Source organism: Sorghum bicolor, chromosome 7 (genome assembly GCF_000003195.3).
Source record: "Sorghum bicolor cultivar BTx623 chromosome 7, Sorghum_bicolor_NCBIv3, whole genome shotgun sequence".
Classification (NCBI taxonomy): domain Eukaryota; kingdom Viridiplantae; phylum Streptophyta; class Magnoliopsida; order Poales; family Poaceae; genus Sorghum; species Sorghum bicolor.
In genome coordinates, this window is record NC_012876.2 from 10,251,501 (window position 1) to 10,271,439 (window position 19,939).

Consider the following 19,939-nt stretch of genomic DNA (forward strand, 5'->3'; position numbering starts at 1 on the left):
CTCGACTTCCCACATTAACGTCATATATTGAGAAGATGCGCCTTACGTTACTATTGGCAGCTCAAATCACATTATTATAATTTGATTTTATATATTTGTTATAGTAAGTATACTAAAGTTTCCAAAAGAGCTGTTTACTGAAATTATATATACCACGTGCCTTTGTTTTTTCAAAAAAGATTTTTTGGGTTAAAAAAAACCCTTAGCTTGGTACGAGTGGTTAACCACTCGCTAGCAAAGCCCCTCCGGCCCTGCATTTTGTTCTCTCGTCTCCCTAAGCCTACGCGGTCGCTCACTTTTTCTCTCTCTCTCGCCTCGCGTTCCCCCCGTGTGCGCTCTCCCTTCCTCTCTTGTGAGGAGTGAGGACGGCTGGGGCGACCGACGCCGCCGCCGCCGCCCTACGCCAGGTGCCGAGGTCGTTGTTGTGCCCTTCGCCAGCTCTTCTCCGGGCCCTTCGCCGGCGACGAGCACCCACCAGGTACGCCTACCCTTTCTCATCCCCTAACTAAAGCTATCTGCATTTGGATCTGATCTTGTTATAAGTGTAGTATATGCATCTGGTATTTCCCCTACCAGCTTCGATTTCCCTTTACTGGTCCGCCCCTCGTTATGCGGCTGGATCTGGTGCTGGTTTTCGGATCTGGGAATGGCGCCATTGCTTCGTCTGCGTGGGGTGTGATTCCTCTCATGGCGGGGCTGCGGAGATTGTTCATCTCTGTTCAGTTCGTGCGTAGGATTTGTGCTACTTTTACTTTCCGTAGTTTTTTTTTAGCTCCAGGTTGGTGCTGAAACATAGTGAAATCGGGCTTTGCGCGACTGTACAAATTTTTTTTTCAGAGAGGTGGTGGGCCCTGATTGCGGGCTGTAGGTTGTGCATGTGCTGGCGCTATTGCTTCATGTTGAAATTATGTTGGCATGTACCTGTCAAGTTCTTTGCCGAAGCTTTAAGCTATACTCGTGATCTGATGGTGTCGGTGGCGTGGTGGTTGTTTAATCCACTCCCCGTACTGGTCGAAATCATTTGGTAGGCACAGTTTGCTCTTACGTGGGATGCACTTTGTGACGCTGATGTAACCATCGCTATCAGTTTTTTTTTTCTTGGGGTATTTAGTTCTTTGACTCGACTGTGGTCAGGATTGCTATGGCGCCACCTCCACAAATTCTGCCTGTTTTGAGGCCTTTGTCTCTACTCTTTAGCTCTTTAGGTTATTTTGGTCAGAAATCGGTCTTACTTTATCGCAGTGATGTGCTTTACACCATATGTGTTGCTGAAACCTGAAATGGTGCTGCCAAAGCAACAGGTTTACCTCAATGAGTGTTTGCTGTGTCTACTTGTGTTTGGGCTATATTTTGTACCATGGAATTAAGTTTTTGCAGTTCGGGTGCCTAACCCTGACAACACACATGCACATTTTCCTATTGTTAGCCTAGTTAACTCCACCTAACTTAGCCAGACAGTATTTAGGCCAAAGCAGCAAAGCTTATTTAAGATAATCCAGCTCGTCATAACCTGGAGCCAAGTGCAGAGGATTTCAGCATGAGAATCTTCAATTTGCCCGCACACAAACAGAAGCACTACTCTGCTAATGCTAAGTATTTACTCTTTTTTTTTGTAAACATGGTAACATTTTAGTCTAGCTGCTTTATATAGTTTCTATTTCTTAATCAGTGGGAACATGTTTTGGAAGTATTCGTGCCAGCCAGTTTTACGTTACTATGTAAATGCTAATGCTAACGGCCATTGCTTTACGTTACTATGTAGCTGCTAACGCCCATCTATTATTTATTTTATACTTATTGAAGCATCTCTGCTGTGCAATCAGCTGATCTGCACCTTGCATTGCATGGTAGAACAGTATGAAAAGCTTCTTCCTCTATGATCGCTTTGATTCTTGCAAATCTTTGTCAGGGTGATACTTTTGTCCTCATACCTTTTTTCTGTGCTGTTTGTTTTGAAGCTGTTCCATCTGGATGTCATCTGCTGATTCTGTTGTGCATAACCTTTTCTTTTCAGGATCAGTGATATGATCAAGTTTCTCTTGTTTTCATCTTTCAGTTGCTGATGCAAGGCTTTCAAAAGTTTGAAAGTCTCACTTGACGCAAAAGCAACACAATCACTCTAAAGGTTTAGACAGTCATTTCAGAGAATGGGTTCACGGTTTCCATCTCACCAGCTAAGCAATGGCTTGTATGTCTCGGGCCGCCCTGAGCAACCTAAAGAGAAGGCCCCAGTCATTTGCTCCTCGGCTATGCCTTACATTGGTGGGGACATAAAGAAATCAGGAGAGCTTGGAAAGATGTTTGATCTCCACAGAAAGTCTGGTCAATTGGGTAATCAACCTTCAAGGAATACTTCCTTTGGTGGTGCTGGCAACAACTCTGGACCAGTTTCTAATGCTGTTGGTCGCTCCAACTACTCTGGTTCTATTTCGTCTGCAGTTCCTGGTACTGGAGGATCTTCTAGAACAAAATCTAATTCTGGACCTCTCAATAAGCATGGAGAACCAACAAAGAGGTCGTCTGGCCCCCAATCTGGTGGTGTAACCCCAATGGCCCGCCAGAACTCTGGCCCTCTGCCTCCTATTCTTCCTACAACTGGGCTAATCACATCAGGTCCTATCACCTCTGGTCAGTTGAATTCATCTGGTGCTCAACGGAAAGTATCAGGCCCTCTTGATTCTAGTGTATCAATGAAGATGCGTGCCACCTCTTTTGCACACAACCCAGCTGTCACAAATCTCAATGTTGGAGGTGGTTACTCGATTAAGGGCAGCATTCCAACCACAATAATCTGGCTGGTCGGGTTGCTCTTTTTGGTTGGGTTCGTAGCTGGTGGCTTCATTCTCGCTGCTATTCATAATCCAATCCTGCTTATAGTCGTGGTGGTGATATTTGGTTTTGTTGCTGCACTGGTGACCTGGAACATCTGCTGGGGAACAAAAGGTGTGATTGGGTTTATCAGTCGCTATCCTGATGCAGACCTTAGAACCGCAAAAGATGGGGAGTATGTGAAGGTTACTGGGGTAAGTGACTGATCACTTTGTTGTAATGTACTAATGCTATTCAGTTATTCTTTGTAAACACTTCTGCTGTTATCTTATATATTTGTATGCTTATGTTAGAATTTATCCTCAGAGTACACTGTTTCTAGGTAGCTTTGCACAAATAAATTCTTCATAATCTGATGAGTCTGGTAGCCTTTCCATTTCTGGCTGGTTCTGTTGCACCATGCTTCTAAACTGCCTGTGAACTACATTTCGATGTAATTTCACTGCCTGTTTCAACACTAACTATTTTGATATAGGTGTAAGGTAATTTATGTACACTGTACAGGTATTACACTTCAGGTAGGTTTCAATTTTTTAAAAAGATAATTTGGATGCAGAGAACACAGAAAATTTACTTCACCCAAACAGGTTTTATGTCTGTCAGTAAGAAATAAACCTTATTTTTTTGTACCTAAATATCGTTTCCCATACAAGGACTAGCAAATGATGTAGCATCATGTTATGAGTTTACCCATGCAGTGATTTTTCTACTTATAGTTAAAGACAGATTGGCTTTAAGCACCAGCATTTTTCTGTATCATTAACAACAGCCTGTCCTCACCTAGTATTTTGCAGGTTGTCACTTGTGGAAATTTGCCCCTTGAGTCCTCATTCCAACGGGTGCCGCGATGTGTTTACACTTCTACTTGCTTGTATGAGTATAGGGGTTGGGATTCGAAAGCTGCTAACACTACGCATCGCCGATTTACTTGGGGTCTCAGGTCAATGGAGGTGAGTTTGCTTGAAATATAAGCATGCCATGGAAGAATGGCTGACTCTTGCAACTCTTTTCACCTTAATCAGTTCCGACGTTTGTTTTCTTCCTGTGCAACATTGGCAGCGACATGCAGTGGACTTCTACATCTCTGATTTCCAGTCTGGACTGCGGGCACTGGTAAGGACAGGATCTGGTGCACGCGTAACCCCATATGTGGATGAATCTGTTGTTATTGACATAAACCCAGACAACAAGGATATGTCGCCTGAATTCCTGAGGTGGCTCCGTGGAAGGAATCTCTCGAGTGATGATCGGATTATGCGCCTTAAAGAAGGGTACTCTTTTCTTTCTTCATCTGCTTTCTCCTAGGCACAACTTATTTTGTGATAACTATCAAGTCCATTTAACACGGCCATTGGGGCTGCAGATATATCAAGGAGGGCAGCACTGTGAGTGTGATGGGTGTTGTTCAAAGGAATGAGAACGTGCTGATGATCGTTCCTCCAGCTGAACCCATCTCCACTGGCTGCCAATGGGCCAAGTGCATCCTCCCGGCCAGCCTCGAGGGCCTGGTCCTGAGATGCGAAGACACATCTGACCTGGATGTGATACCGGTCTAGCTAGAGGGGGATTGGTTCTGGCGATCCTCTGGTGTGCGGAGGAGAGGAAAAAGATGCCTTGACTTTTGATTTGGTTTCTGTGGGTTGTTAGGGTTGAAAGAATGTGCAAATGCAGGGTGTGATTATGGGCTAAGTACAATATCAGTGGTCGTTCAGTCAGTTACCCGGAGCTTGGTCGTATAGTATATTATATGTAATTTTCTCTTTCTCTTTTTTGGTTGAGCCAAGCCATGGATGGTGCTTGTAACAAGGATGGCTTGATGTCAGTACTACCTACCCTACCATGGAGCCTGTTTGGAGATTCAGTGGTTTCCAGTTCGTGTTATTATGTTCCTGTTTTTGTTGTAGGGTTCCAGCAATGTCTTGAAACCTGCAATTTCCTTTTGTACCCAAATCTCCATAGAAATCGCTTACCTGCACATGGCAGGTATGTTTCCGATGGTGAGAAATCAATCTAAAGTGTAATTGATTCCTATCCGTGTTGATGTGTTCACGCAGCTTACCCGGGGACAGAATCTATTGCCGTGGGTTTGTTCAGATTTCTGCTCACATGGTGTTACATTTACATGTACGTAGGCTATGGTAGCCGCGCATCTGCAAATGGCGCGTTTGGTGTGTGTAAAGAGAAGGGGCATTTGTCCGATTGGCTTCATCACTCTCGTTTTGACAGTGAAAGTATCGTTGGTTAATTTGTTGTGAGCTGAATGAATGCAGAGCGAACAGGCCGATAAGCAGGATGATCACATCCATACCGACCGGCCGGTGTGCCACACTGTCAAGGTTAGGTTAGTGGTTAGCAACACAAGCTGCAGTGCATTACCGTTGGACAGGAATTAGGAAACAACCGGGGGTTGCCGGGGGAACCTTAGGCCTTGTTTAGTTTCAAAAAATTTTACAAAATAAGAATAGTAGCACTTTCATTTGTATTTGACAAATATTATCTAATCATGAACTAACTAGGCTCAAAAGATTCGTCTCGTCAATTTCGACTAAACTGTGCAATTAGTTTTTATTTTTATCTATATTTAATACTCCATGCATGCGTCTAAAGATTTGCTGTGACGGAGAATCTGAAAAATTTTACAAAATTTTTTTAGAAACTAAACAAGGCCTTTAGCTGGTAGTCTGGTCCTGTCCTGTCTGTCACAATCTTGTGCCGCTGTAGCATCACTCGCCGTCACCATCTACCAACCACAACCACAAGTCCAACTTACAAGGCAAGTCTCGACGAGTCTCGCCACATAAATAAACGACGTGCAAACGGTGTATTTTACTTACGGAAAGCGGACACGATCATACGATATGACACTAACTGCTACTAGTGGAGCATCCGAGCATGTCAAGTCGTTCAAATGAAATCTTACACCAGCAGCAACAAGCTACGCAATCTTCAATTTTTTTGTCAGATTCAGATGTATTATTAAAGCAACAACGAGAGTTGAGAAATCATTTAGGTCCTCTTGTTTTTTTTATGGTTTCTTATATCTCAAATGCTAGCTTGTAAAACGGCTTTTCTGGAAGAAATGATACAAAGAGGAGGAAGCCATTTTTTTACTAGAAAGATATAAAACCAATAAAGCCGTAAAGGAATAAAGCTTTTTTCTACTAAAAAGGTAAAACCACCTAAACAAGGCTTTATCGTCTTTTTTTGACTTCTTATTAGGTGAAGACATTTGTAAAGTCTTTTAGTAAATAGGAGCTCACAAATCAAGCCCCTACTTTTGAGCTCCCTCCCCCCCCTCCCCCCCCCCCCCACACACACATATTTGTTGATCCTATTTTTTATAAGGTGACTATATACAATAAAATGTAAACAAGCAAACACAATTTTATTAGATGCGACTTGCCTATGCAGACAACTAAACACAGAGGCAGTGATACATTTATACTAGTTTAGATTATGTTGGATAAGGCCATCCGCAATGGTTATCAAATAGTTAGCTAGGAGGAATTTTATTGGCTTTCAATAGCACTTTACAAATAGCTAGCGAGATGACGTATAAAAATAATGAAAAAGTAGCACTCTCATTGACTATCGAGGAGAGAGATCAAATAGCTAGCGACTCATAAATAGCTAATCTAACACGATTTTCTATAAATAACTCTCTCACAATACTCTCCACAATAGCTAGCGACTTCCTAATAGCTAGCGACTTTCTAAGCTAACTATTTGCAAATTGTCATTGAGAGCCAATAACATTCTTCCTAGAGATCAAATATCTAGCGATTTGAACACCATTGCAGACGCCCTAAGGTCTAATGTAGGTGAAAGTCCTAGTTTGGTTTTGGATAATTGATGAAACTCAAGTACTAACCTTCATGCTAAGTGTATGTAGATTAGATGAGGTTGGTACATGCCAAGTGATGGAGCAAGAGATGATTATGGCGATGATGGTGATGACTACAAGATGATCAAGTGCTTAACTTGAAAAGAAGAAAGAGAAAAACTAGAGATGGCAACGGGTACGTACCCGACGGGTAGTGGCCACCCGTACCCGCACCCGCACCCGCACCCGCACCCGGGAAGTCTAAATTTTACCCGTCGGGTTACCCATACCCGCACACGGGTAGGAAAATAATTCTATACCCGCACCCGCGGGTAATTTCTACCCGACGGGTAACTCGCGCCTGCTAGTATACCCGAGAATTACATATAAATATCATATATTTACACAAAGAAAATCATACTAAGCCTCCAACAAGTTACAAACTTAATATTCATATGACAACATCAAATTCATATACATATATATTAGGAGAGTTTAGTTGGATTTAGATCAAATTCATGTGCTATATAGGCTAAAATGACAAGGGTGGCTAGTTACTTTGACGGGTATTTTTTACCCGTGGGTAGGCGGGTATGGGTAGTAAACAACCACACCCGTACCCACCATACCCGATGGGTATAGGATTTTACCCAATAACATACCCACGGGTAGAAAATTCATTCCATACCCGCCTCTTTATCGGGTAAAACCCGTCAGGTACTCAGGTTTCGGGTACCCGTTGCCATCTTGAAGAAAAACAAAACCTTAAGGAGATCAAGGCAAATGTATTGCTTAGGGTTTTGGTTTTAGTGATTAAGACACCATAGAGGGTGTAATCATGTTTAGGATAGATAGTCGTACTGTAAAGAGATGAATTCTTTGGCTAAGCGGTCTATCGAGTGTCACTAGGTGACATTATTCATGTACATGCATTTAGATCCTAGTGTGCTAACTTAACCCTTGAAAATATTGTGAAAATATGCTAACACGCGTGCACAAGGTGAAACACTTGGTGATTAACACTTTTGAGCAAAGGTTGAAGAGGTGGAGAGGAGTTAGGTCTCTCTCTCGCTCTCACCGAGCTCGCGAGGCGGGATTCATCGCTTTTGAGAAAATAAAATGCATATTTTCTATTGCGTCGGAGGAAAATTTTGGAGAAGTTGTGGGAGTGATTAGAGAAATAAAATTCGCACGCTTTCTCATTTCATTCACAAGGAGCTGGATGAGAAGAAACTCTTATGTCCAGTTTTGTAGAGAAATGGAACTAAGAAAAGAACCATCGATTATAACCGCAAAAAGAACTAGATTTCGTAAACAACATAGAGGAAGAATGAAGGGAAAATTCAATGCTCTTCAAGTACTTGAACCTCATTGACCACTGCGAGACAAATAAACGCAGGACGAAGATCAATGACACGATATGCATGTTATGGTGGAAAAATATGGATGCATATACTTCCCAACAAACCCGTTACAATAAGACCCATAGAAACACGTATAGGCTCAGGAAAGTATCACCGAACGCTGATAGCAGAGGCGTCGGACACTGGTCCAGTGTCCGGTGCATTGTTACTTAGTGTCACTCTTCTGAGCGAAGCGTCAGAGCGTCCAACGGGTTCGCGTCGGACACGAGCTAGATATTGTTTCAGCGTTCGATGTAGCATGATGTCAGCAGGGGCGCAAGCGAGGTTCAAGCTATGTGCATTGGACGCTGAGGTGCGTCCGATGCAGCACCGTCGGACGTGTCCGATGCGTCCTTGACGGTTTTTGAACCTTATTGAGTAGTGTTCGTTGTGAGGGTCACGCGTCAGGTGCTACCCACCTGATGCGTCCGACACCTCTCAACTATGGACTTCAACGTTTAAGTGACCGCTGGGATCAACCGGTCACGTTTGACTGAGGACATGTGGCAGCGATTCAGCGACGTTGTCAGGGCAACGTCGAACACTAGGGCTGCATTTGACGTGTAGCATCGGCACATCCGACGCCCCCGACCGAGGGAGGTTTCAGAGGGTAATGAATCTATTTGTTGGGGACCTATCTAAATACTTGTTGGCCGGCTCAAGGATGTCTCTCTTGACACTTTGGCATACTTGACATCCTTGTGAGCCTAAGAAAACACCTCTCACTCATCTTTTTCATTGATTCATCATATTTGTGAGATTATGAGTGATTCAAAGTGTATTTGCATGAGTGATTGCATCTAGTGACATTTGGGGATTGTTTGAGCTGTGGTTTTCTTGTTACTCTTGGTGGTTACCTCCACCTAGATGGCTTGGAGCAGTGGAGGAGGATCAACATAAGTTGGTGATTGTTCGTGGCCATCTCCTGGTGATTATGAGGGGTTCTTGTGCCTTCCCCAGCGGAGCGCCAAAGGCAACTCTAGTGGATTGTGCGTGTCATTGAGATACCTCACTTGTTGGTAGGTTCTTGCGGTGTCCTAGTGAGGATGAGATTCGTGTTACACCTCTTAGCCACCGAACCATCAAGTGTTGGTTGACAGAACAGGGACTAGTGTGCCGTCAAACACGTGAACCTCGGAAGAAAAATCATTGTGTCCATCTCTTTTGATTGATTAGATTTCTCCCGATGATTGGTTTTCATTATATTAATTAGTTCACTTGCCTCTACATGTTGGTATAAAAGTTCACGCATACTCCTTTACATTCCTACAAACTAGTGTAGCTTTCGTTCTTATATAGAAACTTTAGGTAGCTCTTTATTGTAAGTAATGATTTAGTCATTGATTGAACTTAGAGATTATAACAACTAGAATTGTTGGATAGGTGGCTTGCAACTCTCATAGAGCTAGAGCAAAAAGCTTTGCTTTGTTATATACTAACTTTTGGCTATAGTGCTCTGTAGATTTTTAAATAGGCTATTCACCCTCCTCTAGTCATTTTAGAACCTTTTAGTAGACTAAACTTAATACATACAATCAATTAGGCCCAATATAACATTAGATACTCCACTAGATTTGGTCGTACTCGCCAATGTAGATTTACACAAGCATAAGGAAAGCAAAAAAAAAATATTCACACATCTGTTACCTCTACTAGCTAGGAACACAAGACCTTTACTAGAACATAAAGATGATTACATTCAACATAACGTAAATAACCAATAACAATTTATCTGTGTAGGATAACCAAGCATAAAGATACCACACATGTTTATATTGGCTTAGAGATGGCAGTGTGGGCCTAATTTCAGTCCTCATGAAGAATTTCTCCATAAGGAGATGGGAAAGGGGAAAAGTTATCTCCCATGGGGAATGAAAGAGGGAAATACTCTCCTCATCGGGCTTCCGAGGATGGAGACAAAAAACCATCTTTGTCCTGTTCCTGCATCCATGCCCCGTGAAATTAATTTTTGTAGCAACCTTACACCAATTTATTAAGTGTACCAATCTAATGTTTCATATAGATGTAGTGTACTAGATATATGGATATCTATTGATAATTTAATATCTTTTAATGACAAGTTGGTGGGACTTCTAAGCTGCTTGTAGTTGATCTATTGAATTTGGGAGAATTGGTAAGCTTAAGCAGGGATAGACAATTCCTGCGGGGATTAATTCACCTGCAGGAACAGGGACGGAAAAGAAATTATCCCCAATGACATTCTCAGGGACAGGGAAAATTCTCCCCCGCGGGAATAGGAATGGGGAACTAACTGTTGACAATGAAATTCCACGCTGACATCTGTAGCCACATAAAGCATTATACAGACTAAAGCTAATGCAAGCAACCAATCTCTCTTACTAGTACTTTCAACATTCAGCTTCAAACTTCAGTAGAGTACAATAACAACTATATTCGAGATGTAGATGGAATTCAGTGCCTGGAAATCGGTATGCACTAGTGAATAGCGAGTCATCCAGCAGTGAAATTTGTGACGAAGTCAGATGAATGCCGGACTGAAACATCTTGAGCAAATACAATCTATCAAGAATGTACAGAATCAGGGACAAACTGAGTCTAGCCTAAGTAAACCTTTCAGAGGTAGCATACATGGATCTTCATGCTGAAGCTTGCCTTGCTGTCACAAAGCGGATCTGAACAGGAGCTCCATATTTCTCTCGAGCAATCATACTGCAAGTGGTCCCTAATCTGAAATAATCCAAGCAACTATCGGTCCTGTTATCGCAGAATTAATGCGCACATGAGTGACATGACATAACCTGCATACTGATATACCGTTACAAACCTCGACAACAATCTAGTACTGGTGGACCAAAGATCAAACCAACATTCATCTTTGGGAGAAATTCTGATGCGTAGTGTTGCCAGTGTCCCATGCACCATCATTAGATCAATACAAATAACAGGTTCTGTGCATGTGACGACCCAAGAGCTGAATGAGATATGGTCCTCCTGCATTGAGCTAACTTGTGACTGGGATGCAAATTGCAAAGATCCAAGAGCAGCTCCATATGGTCCCGAGCAATCCTCACGCATTGGATTATTATGGAAAACAACAATTATCCCTCTTCCCATGACTATATGATGGCTCATCAGGCAGCAAAACAACCATCTGCTCCAGATGGTATTGACGGACATTCTTTGGAACATATGAATCTGACAAAGGAATGAAAATTCAAACCCATATACAGACAGATCAGGCCTTAATGGCAAAATTACAAGGGTCACTGTTCCTTTCACAGATCAGCGACAGGTGTGCGCATGCATCCATGCACAAACGACAGTTAGGCACCATTTGGAGTATCCTTACAATGTTGAAAACCTGGGTGACATTGTACTGGTACTGGTACTGGTCACCTCAATATTTATAGGGACACCTCCAGATTTATCATGAATCAGTTTTTACAAACTACACCAGACGCTAAACATCAAACCTATGACATGTCTCGGATTTACAAGGGAACAAAATACACGTTCTAGAGATGTAGCAGAAGCTCCACTTGATACAGATGCCCATCAAATCTCAAACCCCAGGCTTCTGCAGGGTGTACAAGGCCATCAACCATTCCACCAAAAATATACACACAGCAACCAGAAGTATCTACACATGCCCCATGAAAGGATCGGTAATTTGGGCACTGACCATCAATTCTTAGTTTTTTCCACATCTTTTTGGTCATTTTCTTGGAACCTGACTCATACTGAAGTAGAGCTGGTGTATCCAAGATCCAAAAGTCATCCTTTCGTCGCATTTGTGAGTCCTCCCCGCCATACACAAGGACCTTGCCACCCAAGGCAAGTATTGCTGAATGCCCAACCCGTGGAAAAGGAAGTTCACCGAGAGCACTAGACAAGTCATACTTTAGCTCCTTCCATTTCGGGTATTGATCACTAATATCAAACAGCCACACATCATTAAGAACCTCAAATTCTGATCCTCTACCACCAAATAATACCATGCGTGTACCACCAATCCAAGTTAAAGAGTGACCAGAACGAGGTGGAGGCAAAGGCCATGTGTTGCCTACTTGGTGCCAACTGGCAGATTGGAAGCCATTTGAGAGATCAAGAAGCCACGTATCACCAAGCCGGCTGCCATAGAGCCCTACCCCACCATGAATTACAATAAACTTTTCATCCACGCAGCAGGCTGCATGAGCTCCACGAGGAGGTGGTGCAAGCGGACCTACCTCCAGCAGTCTCCATGAGATCCGCATCCTTCGATGCTCTTCAGAGAAAATTTGACCTATCCATGTATCATTCAAGCGCTGCCCCTGATCTGTGATTCCACCAAACAAAACTAATGTGTCACCAACTAGAGTGCATGAATGACTGAATCGACCACCTGGAGTGCCAGAGGCTAATTGCTGCCAGCTAAGTATAGCAGGTGGTCTATTTCCAGCTCCAGTTCCAGCATAAGCCACCCAAGTATCATCAAGATGGTGACCTAACTAGAGCAATAGATAACATCAGAAAACTAGTTAGAAACCAAAGACTGGGATAAAATAAAATCAAATAAGTCTTCATAATTGTAATGAAAGCATATAGTCACAGTATGCAAATAATGCAATTATCCTTTCACATAGAAAGAGGAAGAAAGGTAAAAGAGACAATCGTCTCCAATAACTACATATATAGAAAGTGTTATGCTTTAACACCATGTGTCAGGTGTAGCAGCCATGGGACAGAACATATACATTAAACAGAGCATAAAGTTTTATATCTGGACCATTATCAGGGAGAGGAAGGACTGACAGCATGGATGGAAGGAGATAAGAGCATTGAATCTAGCTGGAACATAGATGAGAGAATATATTAGAAAACAAATAGATTAATTTCACTTTCTCTGCTCCTCCAGGACATGATACCTAGACCTTTTATGGGGATGAACCAATGGACTCTCAAGTGATAACTCTTTATCTCCAATCCAAAAAAGAAGCCAGACTCAATTATTTGTCTGAATAGCCCATGAAAGAACTGATCACAACCAGATATAACTCATCTTTTTATACTTCCTGGATTTATTGCCATCTATTAACATCAGATTCCTATATACACAGGCCCATTACAACACAGAGAACATGGGCAGTAGAACAATGACAACATTTTTTTCCTGTTAGTGGTAGCAATGCTGGTGAAGTCATAAAGGTTGTGTGGTTGTTGGCCCCTTGGTCAAATATAGTGGCGAGGTAAGCGCAGCATCATGCTGTCCCTCTTTCAGCTTTCTTTCACATTCATAAGTCTAATCAGTGAGACATTTTTCTTCAAAATCTAAGAGGGATTCCTCCCATCCTTGACCATGGAAGAGAAAGTGACAACACAGTGTCCCACTTCCAGCAGGCATCATAGACTGCCTTGGAGCCTTCCTGAAGCTTGTGTATCATGGAATGAACTGTATTTAATAATTAATGGAGACCGCAACCCTTGACCCCGCACGAATATGTCAGTGGTTCCCACAATACCTCCGTAGAAGTCCAAAACTTGATGAAGAACACTCATCACCATAACACCGAGATCAGAACTGGTCTCTTGCAGAATCCACATCGTTTGCATAGCGTCCAATATTTGTGGCCAGTTAACATCTTCTCTGTAACAAAAGCCATGGTGTTCGATACAAAATGATGTGAAACGGTCTAATCATGGTCATCCCGTGCAAAAGAAGGATAAATGGCATGATTTGAAGGAGCATCAGAGGGATCATGTGATAGGCTGATACCTCAACTGAAGTGCATGCACAAGCACCAAGAGTGACCAACAACGGAGAAATGCAGTGGTAGGCAGATGCAGAAGGGGAGGGTTTGGACTGAGGCAGCTAAGTTCAGGGTTAGTATTGGCTTTGCGCCGATATTAAATCTAGGGAGAATAATCGTTCCTTGAAGACACCCACACCCTTATCTCCAGAGCTAAGTGTTAGGATGTTAACTCTAAGATGAGTAGATGGTTCTCAACAGATCAGGGACTCAGACACCTTTTAGACCACAATACTAACTTACCAGCACTATTAATGTATAAGAAGGCTCTTCTTTCGTATTGGCTGAAAAGGTCTTAATCTTATAACATAAAACATTGCCTCGATTCTCAGAGTAAAAAAAATATTTAGGTGATTGTATTCTTTTTCCTATTTTCTTTTGCTTTTTTCTTGAATACATACTCCCTCCGCCCCATAATAAACAAGTTTCTGAAAATTTTCAGACAGATTAAGAACGTTGGCAAAAGATGCATGTACCTCTCCTCCTTTCCTTCCTCAGAGGATATCTCTTGAATTTGTTGGTTATCATTTACATGCACCCATAATTAGCTTCGGTATTAAGAGGCATTGTTCCATTTTTCTGTAGAATGTTATTTGTTTTGCGACAAATTTTAAACGTTAGAAAATTACTTATTTCGGGACGGAGGGAGTAGATGATTGTATTCAACCTAAAAATCAACGCAAACAAGCAAATCAGGAGTTCAGGAGGACAGATGTGATGCCTACAGTTAAGTAGAAAGAGCAACAAAAATCTTCTAACGGAATAACCAATGTAAACATAAAATAGAAGCTCAAATAATAATGATAATAATAATAATAATAATAATAAAGGACCACAAAAACATAAACAGCACATCAATGGTGAAATCTGAAAAGTATAGCTCCAAGCTGGACAGAACCAAAAGCAATCTATTGACAGTCAAAATATGATTGGGTGAGTTGAAAATGGATTGGAGAATATGTGCAGACAAGGAAAGAGAAAAATGATCAATTAGAGCAATTTGGGCTAATTTGGCGTTGTCCAGGAAAAACCGGCCTAGACCGGTTTTGGAAACCAGCCTGGTATGTGCAAAGTAAACTGGCCCAGGCCGGTTTTGGCAGAGTGCCTACGGTGTTCAGTAGAAACCAGCCCAGGGATGTTTTGGCAGTCCGAGCCTAAATTCGTGTTCTTCCTTTGAAAACTCATCTGATCTTGTGCGAAACTTGTAAATTACGTGTGGAATAAGTTTCATGCTGGGATGAGACTCCCCCCACTCTATTTATATGATAGGATCATGGCCAATTGAGAGATCCATCTATCCAATTGAAAAAAAAAACACACATCTACTACACTTTTACCATACTTCCATCTACTACTGCTCTGTTGGGGTTTAGTCCCACATCGTGTAGCGATGGTGGGGGAGCACAACATATAAGGTGGGGGAGTCCTCACCTATCAGGGCTAGTCTTTTGGGTTGAATTGGGCCCAAGGCCTTATATGTTGTCAGTTCCGGTAGACCTGGGATATGTGGAGCGTAGGCTCGCGGTAGCGAGCCCGGCCGGCTTCAAGCCAGCTCCAAGATCGAGAACTCGGTGGACATCACCGGTTCTAACATGCTCATCATTCTTTGTTGCTGCTGATGGCCGGTGGTTCAATGACAATCCGGCTAGAGCAGCCCATAGCCGGCGCACGCCCTGATGGGGTCCCTCCTGGCATGTGGGGTTTCAGGTTTGAAGAGACCTCGCCGGCATGCGCTCTTGACGAGGCTCCTCCGGTTACGTGTCTTGCGTATCATGCTCATCGCTGGAGGCACAATGTGAAGTGTACGTGTGCGAACATGTTTTTAGGCAACGGCCGACCCAAAAGTCAGCTAGGCTGATCTTTGGTCTGCCTCTACCGAGCGACCTAGCTCCTTGTTGGTGTGTGACCTAATTAGCATCAACACAATCATTTCAGTCAATCATTACTCCGCTCCTTATCTGACCTTTCTTGCACACAGGATATTCAGGGTGGTTTCAGTAGGGTGCTAGCTGAATATGTTGATCTCTGGGACCTCCTAGCAGAGATTGTTTTGAAGCCAGGGATTGAGGACACTCATCTTTGGCAACTCTCTTCTTCGAGACAGTACTCAGCGAAATCTACCTATAAGGGTTTCTTGCAAGGATCGATTCAGTTTCAGCCTTGGGAACGCATTTGGAAATCATGGACGCCTGGAAAATGCCGTTTCTTCATCTGGATGGCAATGCACAAGCGATTACCGCTGACCTCCTTGTCAGGCAAGGCCTATCAGACTACTACATCTACAGCGTCACATTCATTGTGACCGAGAGGAAGAGACAATTGATCACCTTTCTCACTGGGTGTGTCTTTGCAAGACTCGTCATTTTGGCCTCCAAGTGTTATCACCTTCTGCTGGATACGTGTCCTTTGAGAACGGTGGTGCTTTTGTCAGTGAGGCCACAAATGATTTGCTGCAGCAAGGCCTCAATTCTCACATTATTCTATGGGCTTGGACTTTTGGATACATCAGAATCACTGTGTGTTTGTTGGTGTTACCCCAAGCATCGTTATTGCGCCTTACTGCTTGTAGAAGAAGAGGTGCAGCTTTGGGGCATGGCTGGGGAGCAAGAGCTCTTGAGTGCCATTTCACCTAGTGATTAGGTTTTGTCTTGTCATGGTTGTGACGCTGTCGAGTGTATCTTGAGAACTAAAAGGGTATGAGTGTGTGTACTTTGGGGTTTCTCCCTTTCTCTGTTCTTTAATACAAAGATTCAGCTCTCCTGCGTGTTCGAGACAAAAAAGAATTGTACTCCACTAGAAATCTTGAAAACTGATTTCGGATGTCCATACAATTTATGTACCACATCAAACAATCTGAATTAGATTTACACTTAGACTTCTAAATTAATTAAAATAATCAGGTTAAGTATAACCTCCAAGTCATAAGAAGTTCTTTCAAGTCTAATATTCTTAAGGCTAATGGCATCAAAGATAAACTAATCACGCAGAAAGAGGGAAAACTATTAAAAGGGAAGAACTTTAAGTGCAAAGAATACGGAAAATTCTCTGGTTTTTCTTTTCTTGCTTCGCAGACTAATAGTTTATTAGATGACCAATGTTATCACTCAAACAAAGTACTCTGAAGGGAAGCAACTAACTTGATTTGCAAGACAAATAGTTCCAGCTAATGAACCATTTGGATTTGATCCATAGGATTTAATTCAAACTTGAAATGAACTCCCAAATTTCCAAGGAATTCCTCCTACAATCGTGATGTAAGTCTTCCTGAAGTTCTCTCGGATGTGCTACACTACCCGGACATACCATGGTATGTTACAGTCAGGATACATGAGTATATTGGAGGAAGGTTCTCCAAACAATTAGCATGTGTGTCATAACTAACAGAACTGTGCAAGTTTCATAATCGATAAAGCAAAGTGTTTTTTAATGAAATCATAAGTAAAATATTGAGAACTAAGGTTACTCACAGTGGGTTGTAATATAGATTTATTAGATGCTGTAATTAAGAGAGCTAAGATTTACAGCTTTGGCATGAACCAACAATTTAACATTAATTTCAATCGTCTGGACCCACTTTCATAGACATAAACACATGAAATAATTAACTGCTATGAGTCATAGCATTAGATACAGATATTCCTATAATGTGGCAGCTTTGGATATCAAGTATGATACCATGGATTGGAATTAACCTAAGCATTCTACCTTTTCTGAACAGCTCCCCTGTTGTTTTCTTAAACAGGCATAAACAGAACAAGCAAATCAGAGCATCAATCGGACATCTGCAACAGCAGAAAAGATTCTGCATATAATCTGCAAACTGTAAGCAACTTATCACCCCCCAATCAAATCTATTGGAGTTCGTAACACCCATCTGCCCCAGGGATCGAATTTCCCCTCGTGAATTGATTCATAGACAAGGCACAAAGCAATCATCTTTTTAACATTATTAATGAACCAATTATGTAGCAAGAAGCACGTAGTGAAACAGTTTGGTTGAAATTACCTCCCTCGCAGCCGCCGCCGAAGAGCACGAGCCAGCCTGCGACGAGGTTAAGCGAGTGCGACGCGCGGGGCCGCGGCGAGGCGCCCCTGACGGGGACGCGGCGCGCGGACAGGGCGCCGAGCCTGGCGACCTCGGCGTAGACCCTTCGCCACGGCGCCTGCAGGCCGCCGCCGTGGCGGTCGTGCCGGCGCTCGGCGAGCGCGGCGGTGGCGCGGGCGCCCCAGTCGCGGCGGCACAGCGCCTCCCAGAGCGCGTCCGTGGAGGCCCAGGCCCGGAACGCGCGGCAGGTGGCGGCGAAGGAGAGCACGGCCTCGGGCGGGAGCAGACGGAGGATGGAGAGGACCTGGTCGTAGCCCAGCTGCGCGATGGGCGGCGGCGGCGACGACGACGACGTCGACGCCCCCGCCTCGTCCTCCTCCATGCGCTCACCGCCGCCGCCAGCCGCCCCGTCGCATCCCATCGCCGGCCATGGTTATTGCCATTTATGCGCCCCCTCCCACATACGGCGCCATGCTTGATGCCTTCCCGGTTGATTCCACTATGTCGCCACGGCTGTGTATGTGTTTGTTTCTTGGGCGGTTGGATCCTGTGAGAAGCGGGTTGGATGCTAGTCTTCTTCCCTACTTGGTTTGGATGCCATGGATGATCCTGGAACGCAAAAAGGAAGGCGAGTGGAGGGAGAGGCTGATGTGTCGGGGGCACTGGAGCCGTGGGAGCTCGAGCGAGCAAAGCAGCTCGGACTCGGAGGAAGGAAGTGGCGGGGAGAGTGTGGCCGGCTTGTGGTGGTGGGCTGGTGGCGGTGGTCACCTGCGCAACAGTGCAGAAATGTCATATGCTGATGGGCTGTTTCGAACTGCAATCAAACCTTTTATATCCTACTGCTATTTGAATGCTTAGGCTGCGAGGTCTTATCACACTCATAGTTTAAAGTTTAAGGCCCTATTTAGTTCTCCGCCTAAAATTTTTTCATCCATCCCACCGAATCTTTAGACACATGCATGGAACATTAAATATAGATAAAAAAATAAACTAATTACACAGTTTAGTTGAGAATCACGAGACGAATCTTTTAAGCCTAGTTACTCCATGGTTAGCCTTAAGTGCTACAGTAACCTACATATGCTAATGATAGATTAATTATGCTTAATAAATTTGTCTTGTAGTTTCCTGACGAGCTATGTAATTTGTTTTTTTATTAGTTTCTAAAAACCCCTCCCGACATCCTTCCGACACATCCGATGTGATATTCAAAAAATTTTCATCCCCAATCTAAACAGGCCCTAAAACTACTATCGTAGTTCCTGCATGCTTTTAGTTATCCTGTCGTCTAAACATTTTACTAATATGGTAAACGATTTAATAAGAGAGAAGGAAATAGTTTGTTAAGAGCAAGTCCAATATAAAACCAAATATTTGACTATTAGCCAAGGCATAAGAGTCGACCAATACAATGGTGATTTGTTTTTTTTCCCTGCAAGGATGGTGATTTGTTATTTATTTAAAGTAAACTTTTATTATTTGCCAATCCTCCTCACATCCACTTTGAAAGTGTTTGATTGAGAGACACCGTGGGAGGAGACGGTTCCATCTGAGTTTTTTAGAGTTGGGATGATCATGTTTGTTGTTTGGTTGAAGAGGGATGGAATGACTCAAATTTTTGTTGGGTTTTAAGACATCAAAAGTGAAATCAACCTGGTGACATATGGGTCCACCTATCAATCTTTTTCTTCTTCGACTCCCTTCTTTTGTACGCAAGCATCGAGCAGAGGGCGAGGCTAGCGGCGAAGCTGGTCCTCATGGCGGCAGGGCCATGGCTTGCCCTCGCCCTCATCCGCACGGTAACTCGCCTCCATGGCGGTGGTGGTGGACCTTGCCCTGCGTGCCAACATGGCTGCTACTGACTGCCTTGTCAGAGCTCGCCTACTTGGCCACGCATGGCGTGCCTCCTCTTCCTCCCTATGCACTCATCTTCTTGCTCGCACGTGTGTAGCGCTCGTCCCACCGGGCCGACCTCGACTTACGTCCCACTGGGCCGACCCTGACCTATATGTTCGTTTCTAGGGAATGAGTTCGTCCCGCATCTTGTGGAAATATTTCCTATGTCTGA

General features: G+C 43.4%; 2 protein-coding genes across 3 annotated transcripts; one reads left to right on the plus strand and one right to left on the minus strand.

Annotated features, from left to right (window-relative positions):
* Positions 251–4,858, plus strand: LOC110437077 (uncharacterized membrane protein At1g16860-like). Of its 2 annotated transcripts, none has more exons than XM_021465239.1 (5): positions 251–478; positions 2,015–3,023; positions 3,624–3,779; positions 3,889–4,100; positions 4,193–4,858. In XM_021465239.1, the coding sequence occupies exons 2-5, from the start codon at positions 2,148–2,150 to the stop codon at positions 4,383–4,385; spliced, it is 1,437 nt and encodes a 478-aa protein (XP_021320914.1). In that variant the 5' UTR covers positions 251–478; positions 2,015–2,147; the 3' UTR covers positions 4,386–4,858. The 2 variants fall into 2 exon arrangements, with proteins under 2 accessions (XP_021320914.1, XP_021320915.1); XM_021465240.1 differs by having other exon boundaries at positions 258–478; positions 2,057–3,023.
* On the minus strand, positions 11,234–18,435 carry LOC8086084 (F-box/kelch-repeat protein At1g51550). The gene is made up of 2 exons (XM_002445210.2): positions 17,833–18,435; positions 11,234–12,523 (listed from the first exon to the last, which is right to left on the minus strand). Exons 1-2 carry the CDS (start codon positions 18,290–18,292, stop codon positions 11,553–11,555), a joined length of 1,431 nt encoding a protein of 476 aa, XP_002445255.1. The 5' UTR covers positions 18,293–18,435; the 3' UTR covers positions 11,234–11,552.